Here is a 13,306-nt window from a genome sequence, read left to right as displayed (position 1 = left end):
CCAGACCATGTTTGGGGCTGCCACAAGGATGCAGGCAGCCAGGGCTCACCCTCCAACCACCGTCCGCCCCTCTACCCAACTCTCTGCATCACCAGCTGGGAGCCCTCATGGACTCAGCCAGGTTGTCACCTCCTCTGGGAAGCCCTCCATGGACTACCCAAGTCTGCCCTGATGGTCAAGTCTTGTCCCATCACACTGGGGCCCCTGAGGAGCCCCAGAGGAACAGCTGGATTTGTGGGTGAGACCTTAGGGAAGAGGGGTCTGTTGGTAGGGGTGATGGAGCAGTGTGAGCCCATCCCATCTTCACACCCATCCTGGACAGAGGCCTCCAGTCTGCTGGCTGCAGAAGGAGAAAGGGGACACAGGGACCAGGCAGACCCGTAGAGGAGACACACACACACAGGCCCGAGGCTGGCCCAGAGCCTTAAGCCATCCTCAGGTCATCAGGCAAAGGGAGGCATATGTTGGGTCACCCACTCTGGGCAGATATCGCCTTTATTGGGGTCTTCTGTTGGGTGGATATACGCTGCAGGTGGCCCTCAATATGGACCAGGAGGGAATCCAGCATGTGCAGGACCCCAAGGAGCAGGGCGCGGTCTGAGATGGGGGTCCGCCGTTTCCAGGGTCCACTCGGGCTAGTGGTCACCTGTGGATGCTGAGGAAGGACCAAGAAGCAGGAGTTAAGAGCAGGGGGATAGGGTGGGGTTGTGGGGAGGGGCAGCAATGAGACCAGGGAGCAGGGAATGGGAAGGGAGATGGTGATGGAGGGTCGGCGAGAGTCTGCCGTGGGCTAGGGTGGTCACAGGGGGCTGGATGAGGGACAGGGATAGTAAATGGGTGGACAGATGGGGGCAGAGTACTGGCCACAGGGAATGGTCAAGGGCCAATGGGTATGGACCAGCGTAGGGGCCAAAGGCTGTGAGCCAAGAGGGAGAGGATGCAAGGCCTGGGTGGAGAATGTGAGCTCACAGGGTGGGAGCGGAGGCAGGAGGCTGCGGAGGACCAGGCAGGAGGCTGCGGAGGACCAAGCAACACTGTACTCACCTCGGACTTGGTGGCCTGAGCGCGCCGCCGCTGTAGCACCGCGCGGCCCATCATGAGCATCATGGTGGTGGTGATGGTGACCCCAGCCACGGGGTAGAGGCGGTTCATCCCCAGGCCCATCCAGTGGCTGGCACAGCCCAGGCTACCCCCGCAACCTTCCAGGCTGTTGGGCTGGCATCCCCAGGGCTGAAGATCCAGCCCCACCTGGTACCACAGGGGCCGAGACCAGGCCTGGGAGGGAGCTGGCATGGCCAGCAGCGGCAGCAGTAGCAGGAAGGATGGTGCGAGCAGCATGGCGATGCCAAATGCCCGGATAGAACACGGGTGCCTGGCAACGGGCAAACACCCCTCCCCCTCCCCCAACAGCGAGCTGTGGGTTCCAGCAGGATCCATGGCCTTTCAGGAGGAGCAGCCTGGACAGGCAACACTGCTCCCTTAGCCTCCCTCCTGTGACCCTGCTGGGCAACACAATCCCTTCTCTCTTGTGTGACCCTGTTTTGTTTCCTTCAAAGTCGTTCTAACAATATGCAAGTTCTTATTTGAGGTCTGTCTGACCTCTGTTCTGGCCCAGAAGTTTCCCTTACCCAATATTTGCCAAGCGCACCACAAGCCAGGCACCATTCCTGAGGCTGGGACATGGCGTGTCAGAGTGGATTGAGAAGCCCTGACTTCCTGGCCTGTGGTTCTGGGGGGTGGGGGCGGGGCAGATGATTCATGAACACAGAGCAGGATGCCGCCGCCACACACGATAAACACGGAGCTGGACAAGGGGCACTTCGGTGACAGGAAGGGCAATGCGGCCTCTGTCCACTGGCCCAGCACTGAGCAGGGCGCCTGGGCAGTACCTGCAGAAGGCAGAGCTCCCGGGCTCCGAGCAGGGAACACTGGCCTTGTTATGAGCATTCCTTGGCACGGAATCTAATCTAATCTAATCTAATCCTCACCAAGCAACCCACAATGTGGGAATGGTGACATGACCATCCCAGCTATTCCACCACGGAGACCCAGAAGATTCTAGCCCTCCCCACCCCACCCCCCATTCAGGGCTTCAGCTCTCCCAGAGGAAGGCCCATGGTGGCCCACTGGGCGACATGCCCAGATGCTGACCTTTTAAGGTAGAAGTCAGCACATGCTTCTGGGTGGAGAGTGACCTGCACAGCCCGAGTGACCTAATAATATGAACAGACTTTTTTCCCAAGTCAGTCAGTCCTCCACATGCTTACTTCCTGACACAGGCTAGTAGCACCTGTGGACACCTCGATTCCCCAGCGGGTTGCTCAGCTTCACTCTCCACCCTCCAGGGGCCGCATTCACTGGGACCATTCCTGAGAAGCAGATTCCACGGTCTTCCAGCTAAAGACACAGGCGCCGAGGGTTGTGCATGGCTCGGGAGTGTGAACCCGGGGTGCCCCCACCCTGGCCTTGGGCCCCATAACTCTCCCTCTGGCTCTTTATTCTCCCACCTGACTCTGCCCTTCCCAAGCCTTCCCCGGCAACTTCTGACTTCAGCCCACCATGTTGGGGCATAAGAAGGGTGTCAGGAGTCAGGGCTGTGGATCACTGCCACTCCACCAAGCCCCCACCAAGGCACAGCAGAGCCTGGTGGTAGGCAAACAGGTCTTTATTTCTGGGGCTAAAAACATGGATCTTTCCCCAGCCCAGCTGGTGCCGGTCTGACTCCAGTACCCCTTCCCAGGCCCAGGCCTATGGCACTGAACGTGGGAATCCCAGGACCTCCATCCCTGAGCTGCGTGTGTGTGTATACGGAGGGGACTCCTGGGTGATGTCTGGAGGCAGCCCGGGGGCGGGGAGTTTCTCACAAGCGCCTGGTCACAGCCTCCAGAGGTGAGCAGTGGTAGGCAGGGCGGAGGCACGGTCAGAGTTTGGTTGTCTGAATAGGTAGGGAAGGCTCCAGTCAGTTTCCAAAAACACACAGCAGCCCCTTCCCCCAGGACAGCGACCCCTGCCCCTGGGAGCAGCTTCAGTGGAAGGCGGGAAGGGGTACCAGTGGGTCCACTGGGGACAGTGCCATTCAGAAAGGGTGGACTTCCTGGAGGTGGGGGTCAGGGTAGGGACAAGCAGTAGACAGACAAAAAGAACGCAGGAGCGAGAGGCCGGCTCACCGAAACAGGGCTGGCAGGGCTGGACCTCGGGTGCTGGAGGGCAAAGAGCACAGCATCGTGGACAGAAGCAAAGAGATGCTGCTTAGTGATCGATGCATCGAAGAAGTGCCCGGCCTCAAGCTGGGAGACCACAGGAGCTGCGGGCAAGGAGTAGGTCTCCCCTGACTTGCGGAACCACCAGGAACATCAAGCCCCCAAACTCAGTCACCAGAAAACCCTGACCCATTTCACCCATGACCTCTATGCCTGAGGTTACAGCTAAACCTCCAGTCACTCCTAACCCTTGACCCTGCCTCCCAAGACCCCTCTGACCCCCAGTCTCAGAGACTTTTCTTTGTGCTGCTTGGCAGACTCCTCGGCTAGAAGAGCCCCACTCCCTGACCAGACCCCTTGTGCCGTTCCCCCCAACACACCGTGGCAGGCGGCCATGTACACCTCCACCTCGATCTCTCGGAAATCGCGGAAAATCTGCAGCCAAAAAAGCAGGGGCTAGACTCAGAGGGAGGCTCGAGGGCTCCAAGGAAGGACTCAGGCAGGTTGAGGTGGAGAGTTTTGAGAGGGAGCTCAGAGAGGCTCTTGGATCTAGTTTTGGGATCAGGAGGCTGGGTGGGGGGGCTTGTCCTCTCCCATGGCTCTTCTTAGGAGCACCCCAGCCCCTTACGTTCTTCAGGCTCTTGATGCACACAGTGTCCACGAAGGAGAGGGCGCCCAGGTCCAGGACCAGGCTGTGGAAGTGTGGCTGAGGCAGGCCCAGGGCCTTCAGTGTGGACCCGTTTGCCGCCTTGGCATCTTCTTGACCGCTGACTGTTGTATCCTCTAGCTCATTCCCTGCGCTCGCCTGCTAGGAAACCAGACACCCCCTGCAAAGGCTGCCCGTGAAGGGGTGATGGCAAAGACGGACAGGCAAGGACCATACAGGATCAGATGTGGGACCCCGCACACAAACACCCGCCTATATGGGACGTGCAGGGCACATGTGAAAACCTGGACATGGGGGAGCCTCTTGTATGTAAAGACAGGAGGGACACATGGGGACGCAGAGGAGAGGAAGCCCAGACTTAGAGAGCATGCAGAGATGGGCATATACTGTTCTGTTACCTCCCAGGCCCAGGCCTAGGGAGGCTTAAAAAGGTGGGGCGCTGGACGACGGTGCCCCATCCTCAGCCAGCCAGGGTGGGGCGGGTAGGGGGTACACACGACAGCGTGGTACCCCACCTGGGTCTCTAGTTGAGCTTGGTGTCCCTTTTGATCCCATATTTTTCCCCTTAACCCCAATTCCTTCTCTCTACCCATGAGCACAGACTATGGGGTCTTGTGGACTCTACAAATTCAAAGTCTTTGGATAGCAGACCAGAGAGCCACAGGCAAAATCTATAGCAGATCACTAGGCCTCTCTCTATTGGGCACTGGACCCATCACAGATCCACCCCCCCGCCCCCACCGGCATGACTACCTCGAAGCCACGGCTTTCCCCGCAGGATGCGTGGACCACTCACATCTCTGCAGCTCACGGCTGCCCCCTCTCCCACCTCCAGCCTCACCCTGGCCATGGAGTCGTCCACATTGTTGCTCTCCACGTCTGTGACGTTGGTGTTGACTTGGACGGAAACAGAAGTGCCCTCGGAGGAAGCAGTCTAGGCCAGGGGAGAAGGGCAACAGGAAAGAGCTGTCCCGGCTGTCATAGGACAGCCAAGCCATCCCAGTCTGGTGTCACCCCCAGGCTTTGGGCAGCTAGGCAGGCCAGGGACTAAAGCTTGGGACCCAGGGCCGCCAGTCTGGGGTCGGTGGGGTTTTGACCAGTTCCAGGAACAGCCAAGAATGGAAGAGGTGGTCCATGCTGTCACTGGCATGGGAGCAGGGAAGAAAATGAAACTCTGCCCAGAGCGCCGACTTTGGGGCGGGGGGAGCGAAGCAGGGGCCCCGGGAGGGGGCATCAGGGAGAAAGAAGGGATGAGTGAGGCTAAGAGCTCAGGAGGCCAGGAGAAAGAGCATGTGGGTTCAGCAACAGGATGGGGGGCAGGAATCCCCAGCTCGAAGGGGCTCCTGCCTGTTTCTGAAGGGTCTTCTGCATCCGTTTCAGCTTCTGCTCCTGCTTCCTGAGCCACTTCTTCTTCTTCGAGATGAGGCGGTCAACGTCCACACCGCACTAGAGGCAAACAACACGGAAGGGGATGTGGACGCTCTGGGGCAGGGAGAGACCCTCTAACACTCACCCTGGGGACCCCCGGACTCACCCTCTTCTTCAGCGCGTCGCTGTAGAGCTCAGCATTAGCGAAGTACATGGTGGCCGAGGAGCGGAAGACCTTCACGCCTGGGACCTCCCTGGCCTGGGGATGGGGCAGGGCTGGAGTGGCTGAGCCCTCCACTCTCCTGGCTGACTTGTTCTCCTCCTTCCCTCCCCCCATGTGGCCCAGGGCCCCCCATCACCAGCCCAGCCTGCGGCCCCTGCCCTCCCAAGACCTTAGGCCACAAACTTGGCCGTATCACCCTAACTCCTCGTCCTGCTCCCTACCCCTCACCCTCGTCACCCAGGCCCTCAGCCAGGCCTGTCAAAGCTTCCTCCAGGGCACCCTGTGCCCTCCCTTCCCATCTCCCCCCACTTCTGCCAATAGCCAGGTCAGGCTCTTAGGCCGCCCCTTGGGCTCCACTGCCTACCTTGTGATCAGTTTCCTGCATGTGCACAGAGAGGCCCTCCCCGGCTCCCACTCCAACAAGGGCTCGGCAATTGGGCCTGTATAATGCATCCCACCTCCCTTTCCATCCTGCTGAGCTGCCCCCGTCCTGCCCTCCCCTCACTCTGCCTAATTATACTATACTTGGACACCAAGGCTCCATGTCAGCAGGAATGGGCTTGTTTTATTCCAGAACCCCACTATTAGGCATGAAGCTTCTCAGGAGATAAATGGACAACTGGGATGTAGAACTCCACTGATCAGGTCAGCAAACAGCCTCCCCTACATCCTGATGCCCCAGGCTCCTGCCTACCTGCCCCAAGGCTGCTCGGCAGGATAAGGCTTGTACTGCTGGCTCCAAGACAGACCCTCCTCTCCCGGCTCCCCGGTCTCTCTCTGTCCACTCCTCTGTCCTTTCATAGTTCTAAGTAGGAGTCACGGACCCAAATTCCTTCTCTGAAGTTCCCAGGACCAAAGCACCCTCAGCCCCCAGGGTCTTTGCCTGATGCAGAAAGGACTAACAAAGGCCCATTCTACCTCCGTCCCACCCCACCAGGCCGTCCCCCTGCCTAGGCCCTGCCACCCACCTCTGAGTATTCGGCCACATCTTGATAAATATCCGTGTCTGGCACCTGCCCCAAGACAGAGTAGCGGGGCCTGTGAAGGAGAGAGTGTAAGGAGGGGGCAATGAGGGGGTACCAGGGAGCCTCGGGCTACCCATGAATTGTGGGAAAGCTGGGGGGAGCCAGCGTGGCCTTCACCTCCCCCACCAGCTGGGATGGGGGGACCGACAGGGGAGACTCACAGCTGCGTGCGGAAGACCACGAGGAGCAGGGAGAAGACGATGGCGATCGCCAGGCCTATGTCCAGGTTCAGCAGGATGGTGGCCACAAAGGTCACCAGCCAGATGAGCTAAAAGAAGGAGGCAACGTGGCTAGGGGAGTGGGAGAAAAATGAAACTCTGCCCTGAGCACTGACCAGCAGTGGTGGGGTTGGGGGGAGGGTCTCAGGGAGCAAAACAGGGGCCCTGGGGGCATCAGGGAGAAAGGAGGGATGAGTGAGTCTAAGAACTCAGGAGGCCAGGAAGCCAGGAGAAAGAGCATATGGGTTCAGCAGCAGGATGGGGGGCCTCTCACCAGATCCATTTGATTTGACTTCCAGAGGGAAGGAATGTCAGTGAATTGCTTCAACATACCCTTCAAGTTCACGATAATGGCAGCCGCCAGCACAGCCTGGGGGAAGGGTAGGCATGTCACAGGGGCTGTTGGGAAATACCCAGATGCTGACAAGCCTGACCACCCAGCCATGAGCAAGCCTGATGCTGGCATAACCCCGCATGACGCTCACGGCCACCCCTGAGCCAAACACCTTGGATCTGACCCTGAAGGGTTCTAATCCCCGACCCTTGACTCCCAAGCTTCACCGGAGAGAGCTCAACCTTGAAAAACAGGTCATGCACCACCTTGTATTGCTGCCCCTCGCCTCGGACCTGACTGCCCCTTGCCCCTGGCCTGGCCAAGTCCCTCAAGCCTGGCTGGCTGGATGTGGCCACTCACCTTGGGCAGGTCTCTGAAGAGCTCCCCAAGTTTGACGATGATAATGAGGATGAAGAGGGAGGAGACAGCTCCGGCCACCTGCAAGGTGGGAGTGAGCAGGGGGGTGGGGCGGGGGTGTAGGGGTGTGGGGGGGAACAGGGTGGGAGCGCCCAGAGCTGCGTGTGCGCACGTGCACAGATGTTCACCCACGCCCAAAGCCCACCTGTGTGTTGCCCCCAGAGCCCTCCTGCACCAGGCTGCGGGACATGGAGCAGCTCACGGGGAAGCACTGGAAGATGCCCCCAATGAGGTTACTGAGGCCGAGAGCCACCAGCTCCTGGTGGAGAAAAGTACAGGTGTGTAGTGCCTGCTGCCTGTGCCACTATGTCTAGGCCTAGGTGTCCCCAACCTCCATCCACACTCAATGGTCTCCCGGGCTTGGCTGCCACTGTCCCGAATACCTTGCTCTCCCGCCCTCAATCCCCTGCACGGTCCCAGCATGTCTGTTTGCTATTTCCCTATGTCCCACCTGACACTCCACACCCCCTGCCCCCAGGCCCTGGGGTCTCTGTATACCCAGACCTGGTTGCTGTCCACCCGGTAGCCGTGCCTCAGGGCGAAGATCTTCCCCAGGGAGATGGCAATGGCAAAACCAACCACAGCGATGGTGAAGGCATATCCCACCAGGCTGGCGAACAACTGGGGGCTGGGGGCCACTGGGGGCACCAGCCTGTGAGGGGCATTTGTGAGGCCAAAGGAGGGAGCCGGCCCTGGTCCCCCAGCCCTCCCTGCCTGGACGGGGGGGCCAGAGCTCACCCTGCAGGGATGTCGCCCACAACATCCACCCCAAATCTAGACTTCAGGCCCACGCCGTAGGAGATGCCTGTGGCCCCAATGAGCTGGGGAGAGAGGACAGAGTCAGGGGAGGGTTCTGGCATCATCAAGGGGGTGGAGAAACCTCTGTGGGGGTGAAGCAAAGCCTTTGGCAGTTGGGGGCGGCTGGGGAGAAGTGGGCCAAGGGGTAAGCTACACCACCACCCTTTGGGGAAAGGAGATGATATCAGGGTCCAGAAGGTACCAACATGGGACCTTCCTGCTGTGGTCACACCCCGTCCTCAGGAACTCTCCCTGGTGCCCACCCCAGCTGGTCGTTAAATCCCGGGGTGCCCACTGGCCGGGATGTATCCCCCCTCCCCACCCTCCGCAGATTCCAAACCGTGAGCAGCTCCCCAGGGATCGGCATGGGCAGGTATCGGTGCAGCTTGTCGTTGAGCAGCTTCAGCAGCACTAGTACCACCCCTGACACCAACGCGGTGACCACCGTGCCGACCACACTCCGAGGCAGCAGCGAGCAGACCTCCAGCACTGTCTGAGGGGAGACAGGGTCACCAGCAGCACTCGTGGGGTGCGCCCCGGCTGGCCCTCCTCCTGCCTGCACTCACATAGATGAGGGACAGCGGCCCAGAGCGGCTGCTCAGCTGGAGGCCAAACACATACTTGAGCTGCGAGACGAAGACCTGCACGGACGCGGCTGTGGTATAGCCTCGGACGAGGGGCTCCGACAGGTAGGTGACCACGAAGCCGAAGCGGACCAGACCCAGCCCCACCTGTGGGGTGGTCATGGGAGGCAAGCGTCAGGGTCGTCAGGTCAGCTACAGCAGAGCCCAGGGCAGGGGGTAGGGGGGTTAGGGAGCAGCCAGGGGGAGGAGGAGGGCAGGGATGGGCAGACCCTGAGGGGAACTGGCAGGGGAAGGTCGGGGGCGGGGCGGGCGTCATGTCCCCCCCCCCCCCCCCCCCGCCTGCTCTGCACCTGGAAGAGGCCCACCAGGACGCTGAGCGTGGAGGCCAGCTGCACCCGGACGTGGTCTCTGGTCACCTCATCCACGGTGGCGTTCACACCCTGCAGGAAGTTCTCATCCGGGGCCAGGGATTCTGTCACACTGCCCACCATCACAGACATGACAGCAAAGGTGCCTGCAGGGGTAGGTCAGGATGGGTCTGAAGTGGACAGGGCACTGACCTACCCTGAAGCCCTGCCCTTAAGGGGAGAGGTCAGGAGACAGCTGATTCTAGACAAGTATCTTCAGACTGTCAGGCAGATAGACGCTGTGCTGATGGTCAGGTATGAACTCTGAACTTAAGGACTCTTGAGGGTGGCTAGGAATGTTGGTCCGCATCACCTACCCTGCCCCACCTGTGTCCATCAGCCCAGAATCACACCCCTTGCAGAAGGTGAGATGGGGAAAGGGGCTCAGCCTGCCTCAGGCCGGTCAGGACTCTGCTGAGTTCTGGACCCTTTGAGCTGCCTCACCCACCTCCTCTTGGAGCCAGGGACTGGAGCTCTCCTGAATCTGTGTCCCCCTGGTCAGAGGCCTAGTCCTGCCTGGAAATGACCGTGGACCCAGCACCAATGTTGTCTTCTTTCCTAAGTTCCCTTGTCCCTCCCACTCGGCCCTCCCTCACCCTGTCCTCCAGAGGGGAAGGTGGACATCCTCCTGCAAGGCCCGAGTCGGGTTCCACTCACCCACGGAGATGTGCCGGGAAGTGCCAAACAGGAAGTAGACAAAGACAGGATAGAAAGAGCTGTAGAGGCCAAATACGGGGGGCAGTCCAGCCAGGAGGGCATAGGCTAGGCCTGGAAATGGAATGGTAGCAAGGGAGGTTTGGACGCCAGGCCTTGAAAAGGATGAGGGAATCCCAACCCTAGGTCATGGGCCACAGTTCCAGGGGCAGCGCTCACAGCTTCAGATTATGGGGGTGCACAAGACCACAGGGCTTCTGGCCCGGGGCCTTGAAGGATTGCAGATCATCCCCAGTCAGGACTCAGGGTACAGCCTCCGAGTCAGGTAGGGCTCACCCTGTGGGAGCTGCATAATGGCCACACTCAGGCCAGCCAAAAGGTCGCCCAGGAACCAATCACGCAAGGGATACCGGGGTAGCCAGGACAAGACTGGGAGGTACTGGAACAGAAGGGCTCGGGCCCGAGCACGGGAGCACCTGTGGATACAATGGTAGGTATTGGGGACAGGGTCTACCTAGATCCTGCCAGGGCCCCCAGACCCCCACCCTCAGCCTTACTGAAACCAGGTTCGCCACTGGTAGGTCCTGGTGGCTGAGGTCCGGTGCCCCAGTTCCTCCAGCTGTTGCTGGTTCATCAGTGGCCGCTCCACATGGTAGTCTCGATTCCTCAACTCCATGATCTGTGTCACAGGCAACAGTGCCTGTGTGTCCCTCCGTCTGGGGTGGCGAGACCAGAGTCACAGTGAGTGTACCCCTGGTCCGACCTCCCTCACACCTGGGATTAGAGAATCACCCACTTGACTTTTCTAGGCCTTAAGATCTAGGTAGCTGAGAGCTGGACCCATGCCCAGCCAGAGAAAATCTCTGAACTTTGGCTGGGAAAAGTCTCTCACTGGGCCAAAGTCCTCTATGAAGAGATGGCAAGATGAATACAATCCCTACCTCCGACCCAGGTAGAGCTGCCCACCTGTGAGTGTTCTATCGGTCCCTGTCCCAGGCTGACTGTCCCCCTGACTGTGCCCCCAGTCCCTCCCCCAGATAATCCCTGTCCAGTCTCTGAGTCCCCATCCAGCTGCCCCATGAGCTCAGTGCTGTCTGTCTGAGAGCTTGCACGAGGAAGGGACCCAGCGACCAGGGGTCCAGTTCTTCAGTCAGTTTCCTTTTTTTTTTTTTTTTTTAAAGGATTTTATTTATTTATTTGACAGGCAGAGATCACAAGTAGGCAGAGAGGTAGGCAGAGAGAGAGGAAGGGAAGCAGGCTCTCTGCTGAGCAGAGAGCCCCGATTCGGGGCTCGATCCCAGGACCCTGGGATCATGACCTGGGCCGAAGGCAGAGGCTGTAACCCACTGAGCCACCCAGGTGCCCCCAGGATCCTCTTTAGAGGGGCTCCCCTCTAAGGGAAGGAAAGTACTGGGGCTAAGATTACTCCTGGGCTTCCAGCCTGGGGGTCCAGGCTACAGACAAATTCAGGCTTGATCTGGAAAGCCAGGGAGGGGATGGCTCTCACATGGAAAGGCAAGCCCCCACCTGAAGTGGGCAGACTTCCCCTCCAGAGCTCCTACGACCAGGCTCTTTCTCCCGTAGGGAAAGCTCTCACCCGACAGGAAAGTTTGCACCAGCCAGGTATGTTCTGTGTTGAAGAATCTCTTATCCACCCAGAGGCTCCCACCTGAAGGGGGGGGGGGGGGAGAGGGGGACCTCCCTTGGGAATATGCGATCTGTGGGGAGGGAGTTCTCATTCGAGGAAGCACATACTGGGAGGGAAGCTTTCTCCGGTAAGTTTTCACCTGCCAGGAAAACCAGGAAAGTTCTCATCCGCAGGATACTCTCACCTAAGGGAAGCTCTTACCTGGCTGAGGCTCCCACCTGGAATGGCTGAAAGCTCTCACCTGGGAATAGATCCCGGCGCGGGAGTCTTCCCTGAGGAGGAACTCTCCCCTGCTGGGAAAGTTTTCAGGAAAGTGCTGTTCTGTGGGCTCTGACCTAGGGTTAGGATCCCACCCGAGGGGTAGGAACTCGCCTGGGAAGAACTTCTAACCTGGATGTCCTGGCTGGAGAAGGGAGTGGAGTAGGTGCAAGGCAGATCGTCAGAGACTCTGGGCCCCGCCGTCTCACAGAGATCTTTGAGCCCCCTTGCCCCTCCTCCGTGAGTCACTCAGGTTTTCTTAAAGGGCTCCCCCACTCCCCAGGCCACGTGCTTGGAGGGCGGGGTCTCGATCCTGGGCCCCTCCCCCTGGAAGGGCACCTCGGGGCCCCTCAGTCCCGCTCAATGGTTACAGCTGGGTGGGCTCGGGCCACCGCTATGGGCTCCTTGCGGCGACCTCCGGGCCTCAACGCGCCCAGCGGCTCACCTCCAGGGCCGGGGCTCCTCCACACTCAGCCGCCCCCCGCGGCCCGAGGCTAACCCGCGGGAGGCGCTCGAGTGGCTTCCCGCACACCCCTCCGGGGCGGGGGGTCGCGCGGGCTCCCGCCCCCATCCCCCGCTTCATGGGCCAGCCGCCTGCAGAAAATCCGCAGAGCTGCAAACCAGGGCTTCGCAGGGGGAGGAGGATGCCTGCTCCGGACTTAGCGATACCCCTTCCGAGCTAACCCAAGCCGGCGCCCTCACCGGGGCCACGCAGCAGCTCGCGGACACGGACGCGGGGAACTGGAACTGTGCCCTGCACTCACCCTGAAGCTTCAGACAGCCCCATGGCCAGCGCGCTGCTTGCCGGGTGACGGCTGCTCCCAGAGCCCCGGCGGGAGGCCGCTACAGTTCGGGAGGGGAGACCCGGGCTTACGGCGTGCTCCGAGGGGCCAATCCCTGGACAGGACGGGGTAGGGTTGGGCCAATCAGCGTGCTAGGGCGGGGCCTGAGGGACGCTTTCGGGGCGGTGCGAGCCATGGGGCGTAAGATTTAACCCCTTCCTCCCCTACGGCCTGGATTCCGCTTACCCCCCCCCACCCCCCCACCTTGGCTCGCCTAGTCCTCCTCCCTGAGCCTGGTGGAACTTAGCTGGGACTAAGGATCCGCGCTCGGCTGGTGGAAGCCACGGCCCCGGGTACCTAAATATGACAAGGCGGATACCAAGTCCTGGCTTCTTTCGGAGGGTCCCTGCGGGATGGGGAGGGAAAGCCCCCAGATGGGCTGCGTGAGGACGCTGCTGGTAACCACAGTCTTAGCTCTTCTTAGGGTATCCGGTCCCTGGGGCCTCTTCCGCCTCCCACTCAGGCGTCCCCTTAGGACCAGGCAATGTCTGACACTGAAGGTGCTCAGGGCCTCCCTTCAACTCTGTACATCCAGACCTGAAGTGAGGCAACCAGAGGTTTCCCTCCAGCACACCTGGCATCTCGCCTGGAAGGCTTGCAGGGAAGGAAGGTGATGTCCTGGCCAGCTGCAAGTCTGAGAGGCTAGTAGGGGTCAATGCTGTT

At 60.2% G+C, this 13,306-nt stretch overlaps 2 protein-coding genes across 9 annotated transcripts; both read right to left on the bottom strand.

Moving 5' to 3' along the window:
• Positions 1-464: 464 nt before the first annotated feature.
• On the bottom strand, positions 465-2,643 carry TMEM89 (transmembrane protein 89). Its single transcript, XM_082704785.1, has 3 exons — positions 2,508-2,643; positions 1,045-2,397; positions 465-655 (listed from the first exon to the last, which is right to left on the bottom strand). The coding sequence occupies exons 2-3, from the start codon at positions 1,435-1,437 to the stop codon at positions 470-472; spliced, it is 579 nt and encodes a 192-aa protein (XP_082560911.1). The 5' UTR covers positions 1,438-2,397; positions 2,508-2,643; the 3' UTR covers positions 465-469.
• Positions 2,644-2,647: 4 nt separating this feature from the next.
• SLC26A6 (solute carrier family 26 member 6) lies at positions 2,648-13,081 on the bottom strand. 8 transcript variants are annotated; one of them, XM_082704038.1, is made up of 23 exons: positions 12,941-13,081; positions 11,934-12,698; positions 11,745-11,833; positions 10,453-10,611; positions 10,232-10,371; positions 9,899-10,009; positions 9,185-9,348; positions 8,817-8,981; positions 8,591-8,743; positions 8,191-8,273; positions 7,957-8,104; positions 7,598-7,711; positions 7,396-7,473; positions 6,976-7,071; positions 6,645-6,751; positions 6,427-6,496; positions 5,402-5,494; positions 5,215-5,313; positions 4,709-4,801; positions 3,829-4,005; positions 3,581-3,635; positions 3,168-3,304; positions 2,648-2,935 (listed from the first exon to the last, which is right to left on the bottom strand). In XM_082704038.1, exons 4-23 carry the CDS (start codon positions 10,569-10,571, stop codon positions 2,921-2,923), a joined length of 2,217 nt encoding a protein of 738 aa, XP_082560164.1. In that variant the 5' UTR covers positions 10,572-10,611; positions 11,745-11,833; positions 11,934-12,698; positions 12,941-13,081; the 3' UTR covers positions 2,648-2,920. The 8 variants fall into 8 exon arrangements, with proteins under 8 accessions (XP_082560164.1, XP_082560160.1, XP_082560163.1 ...); XM_082704034.1 differs by lacking the exon at positions 11,745-11,833 and having other exon boundaries at positions 12,566-12,698; positions 12,941-13,074; XM_082704037.1 differs by lacking the exon at positions 12,941-13,081 and having other exon boundaries at positions 11,745-11,836; positions 11,934-12,671.
• Positions 13,082-13,306: the final 225 nt, after the last annotated feature.

This window comes from Mustela nivalis, assembly GCF_964662115.1.
Source record: "Mustela nivalis genome assembly, chromosome: 1".
Lineage (NCBI taxonomy): Eukaryota > Metazoa > Chordata > Mammalia > Carnivora > Mustelidae > Mustela > Mustela nivalis.
The sequence above is the reverse complement of the archived record's forward strand: the minus strand, read 5'-3'. Positions and strand labels throughout refer to the sequence as shown.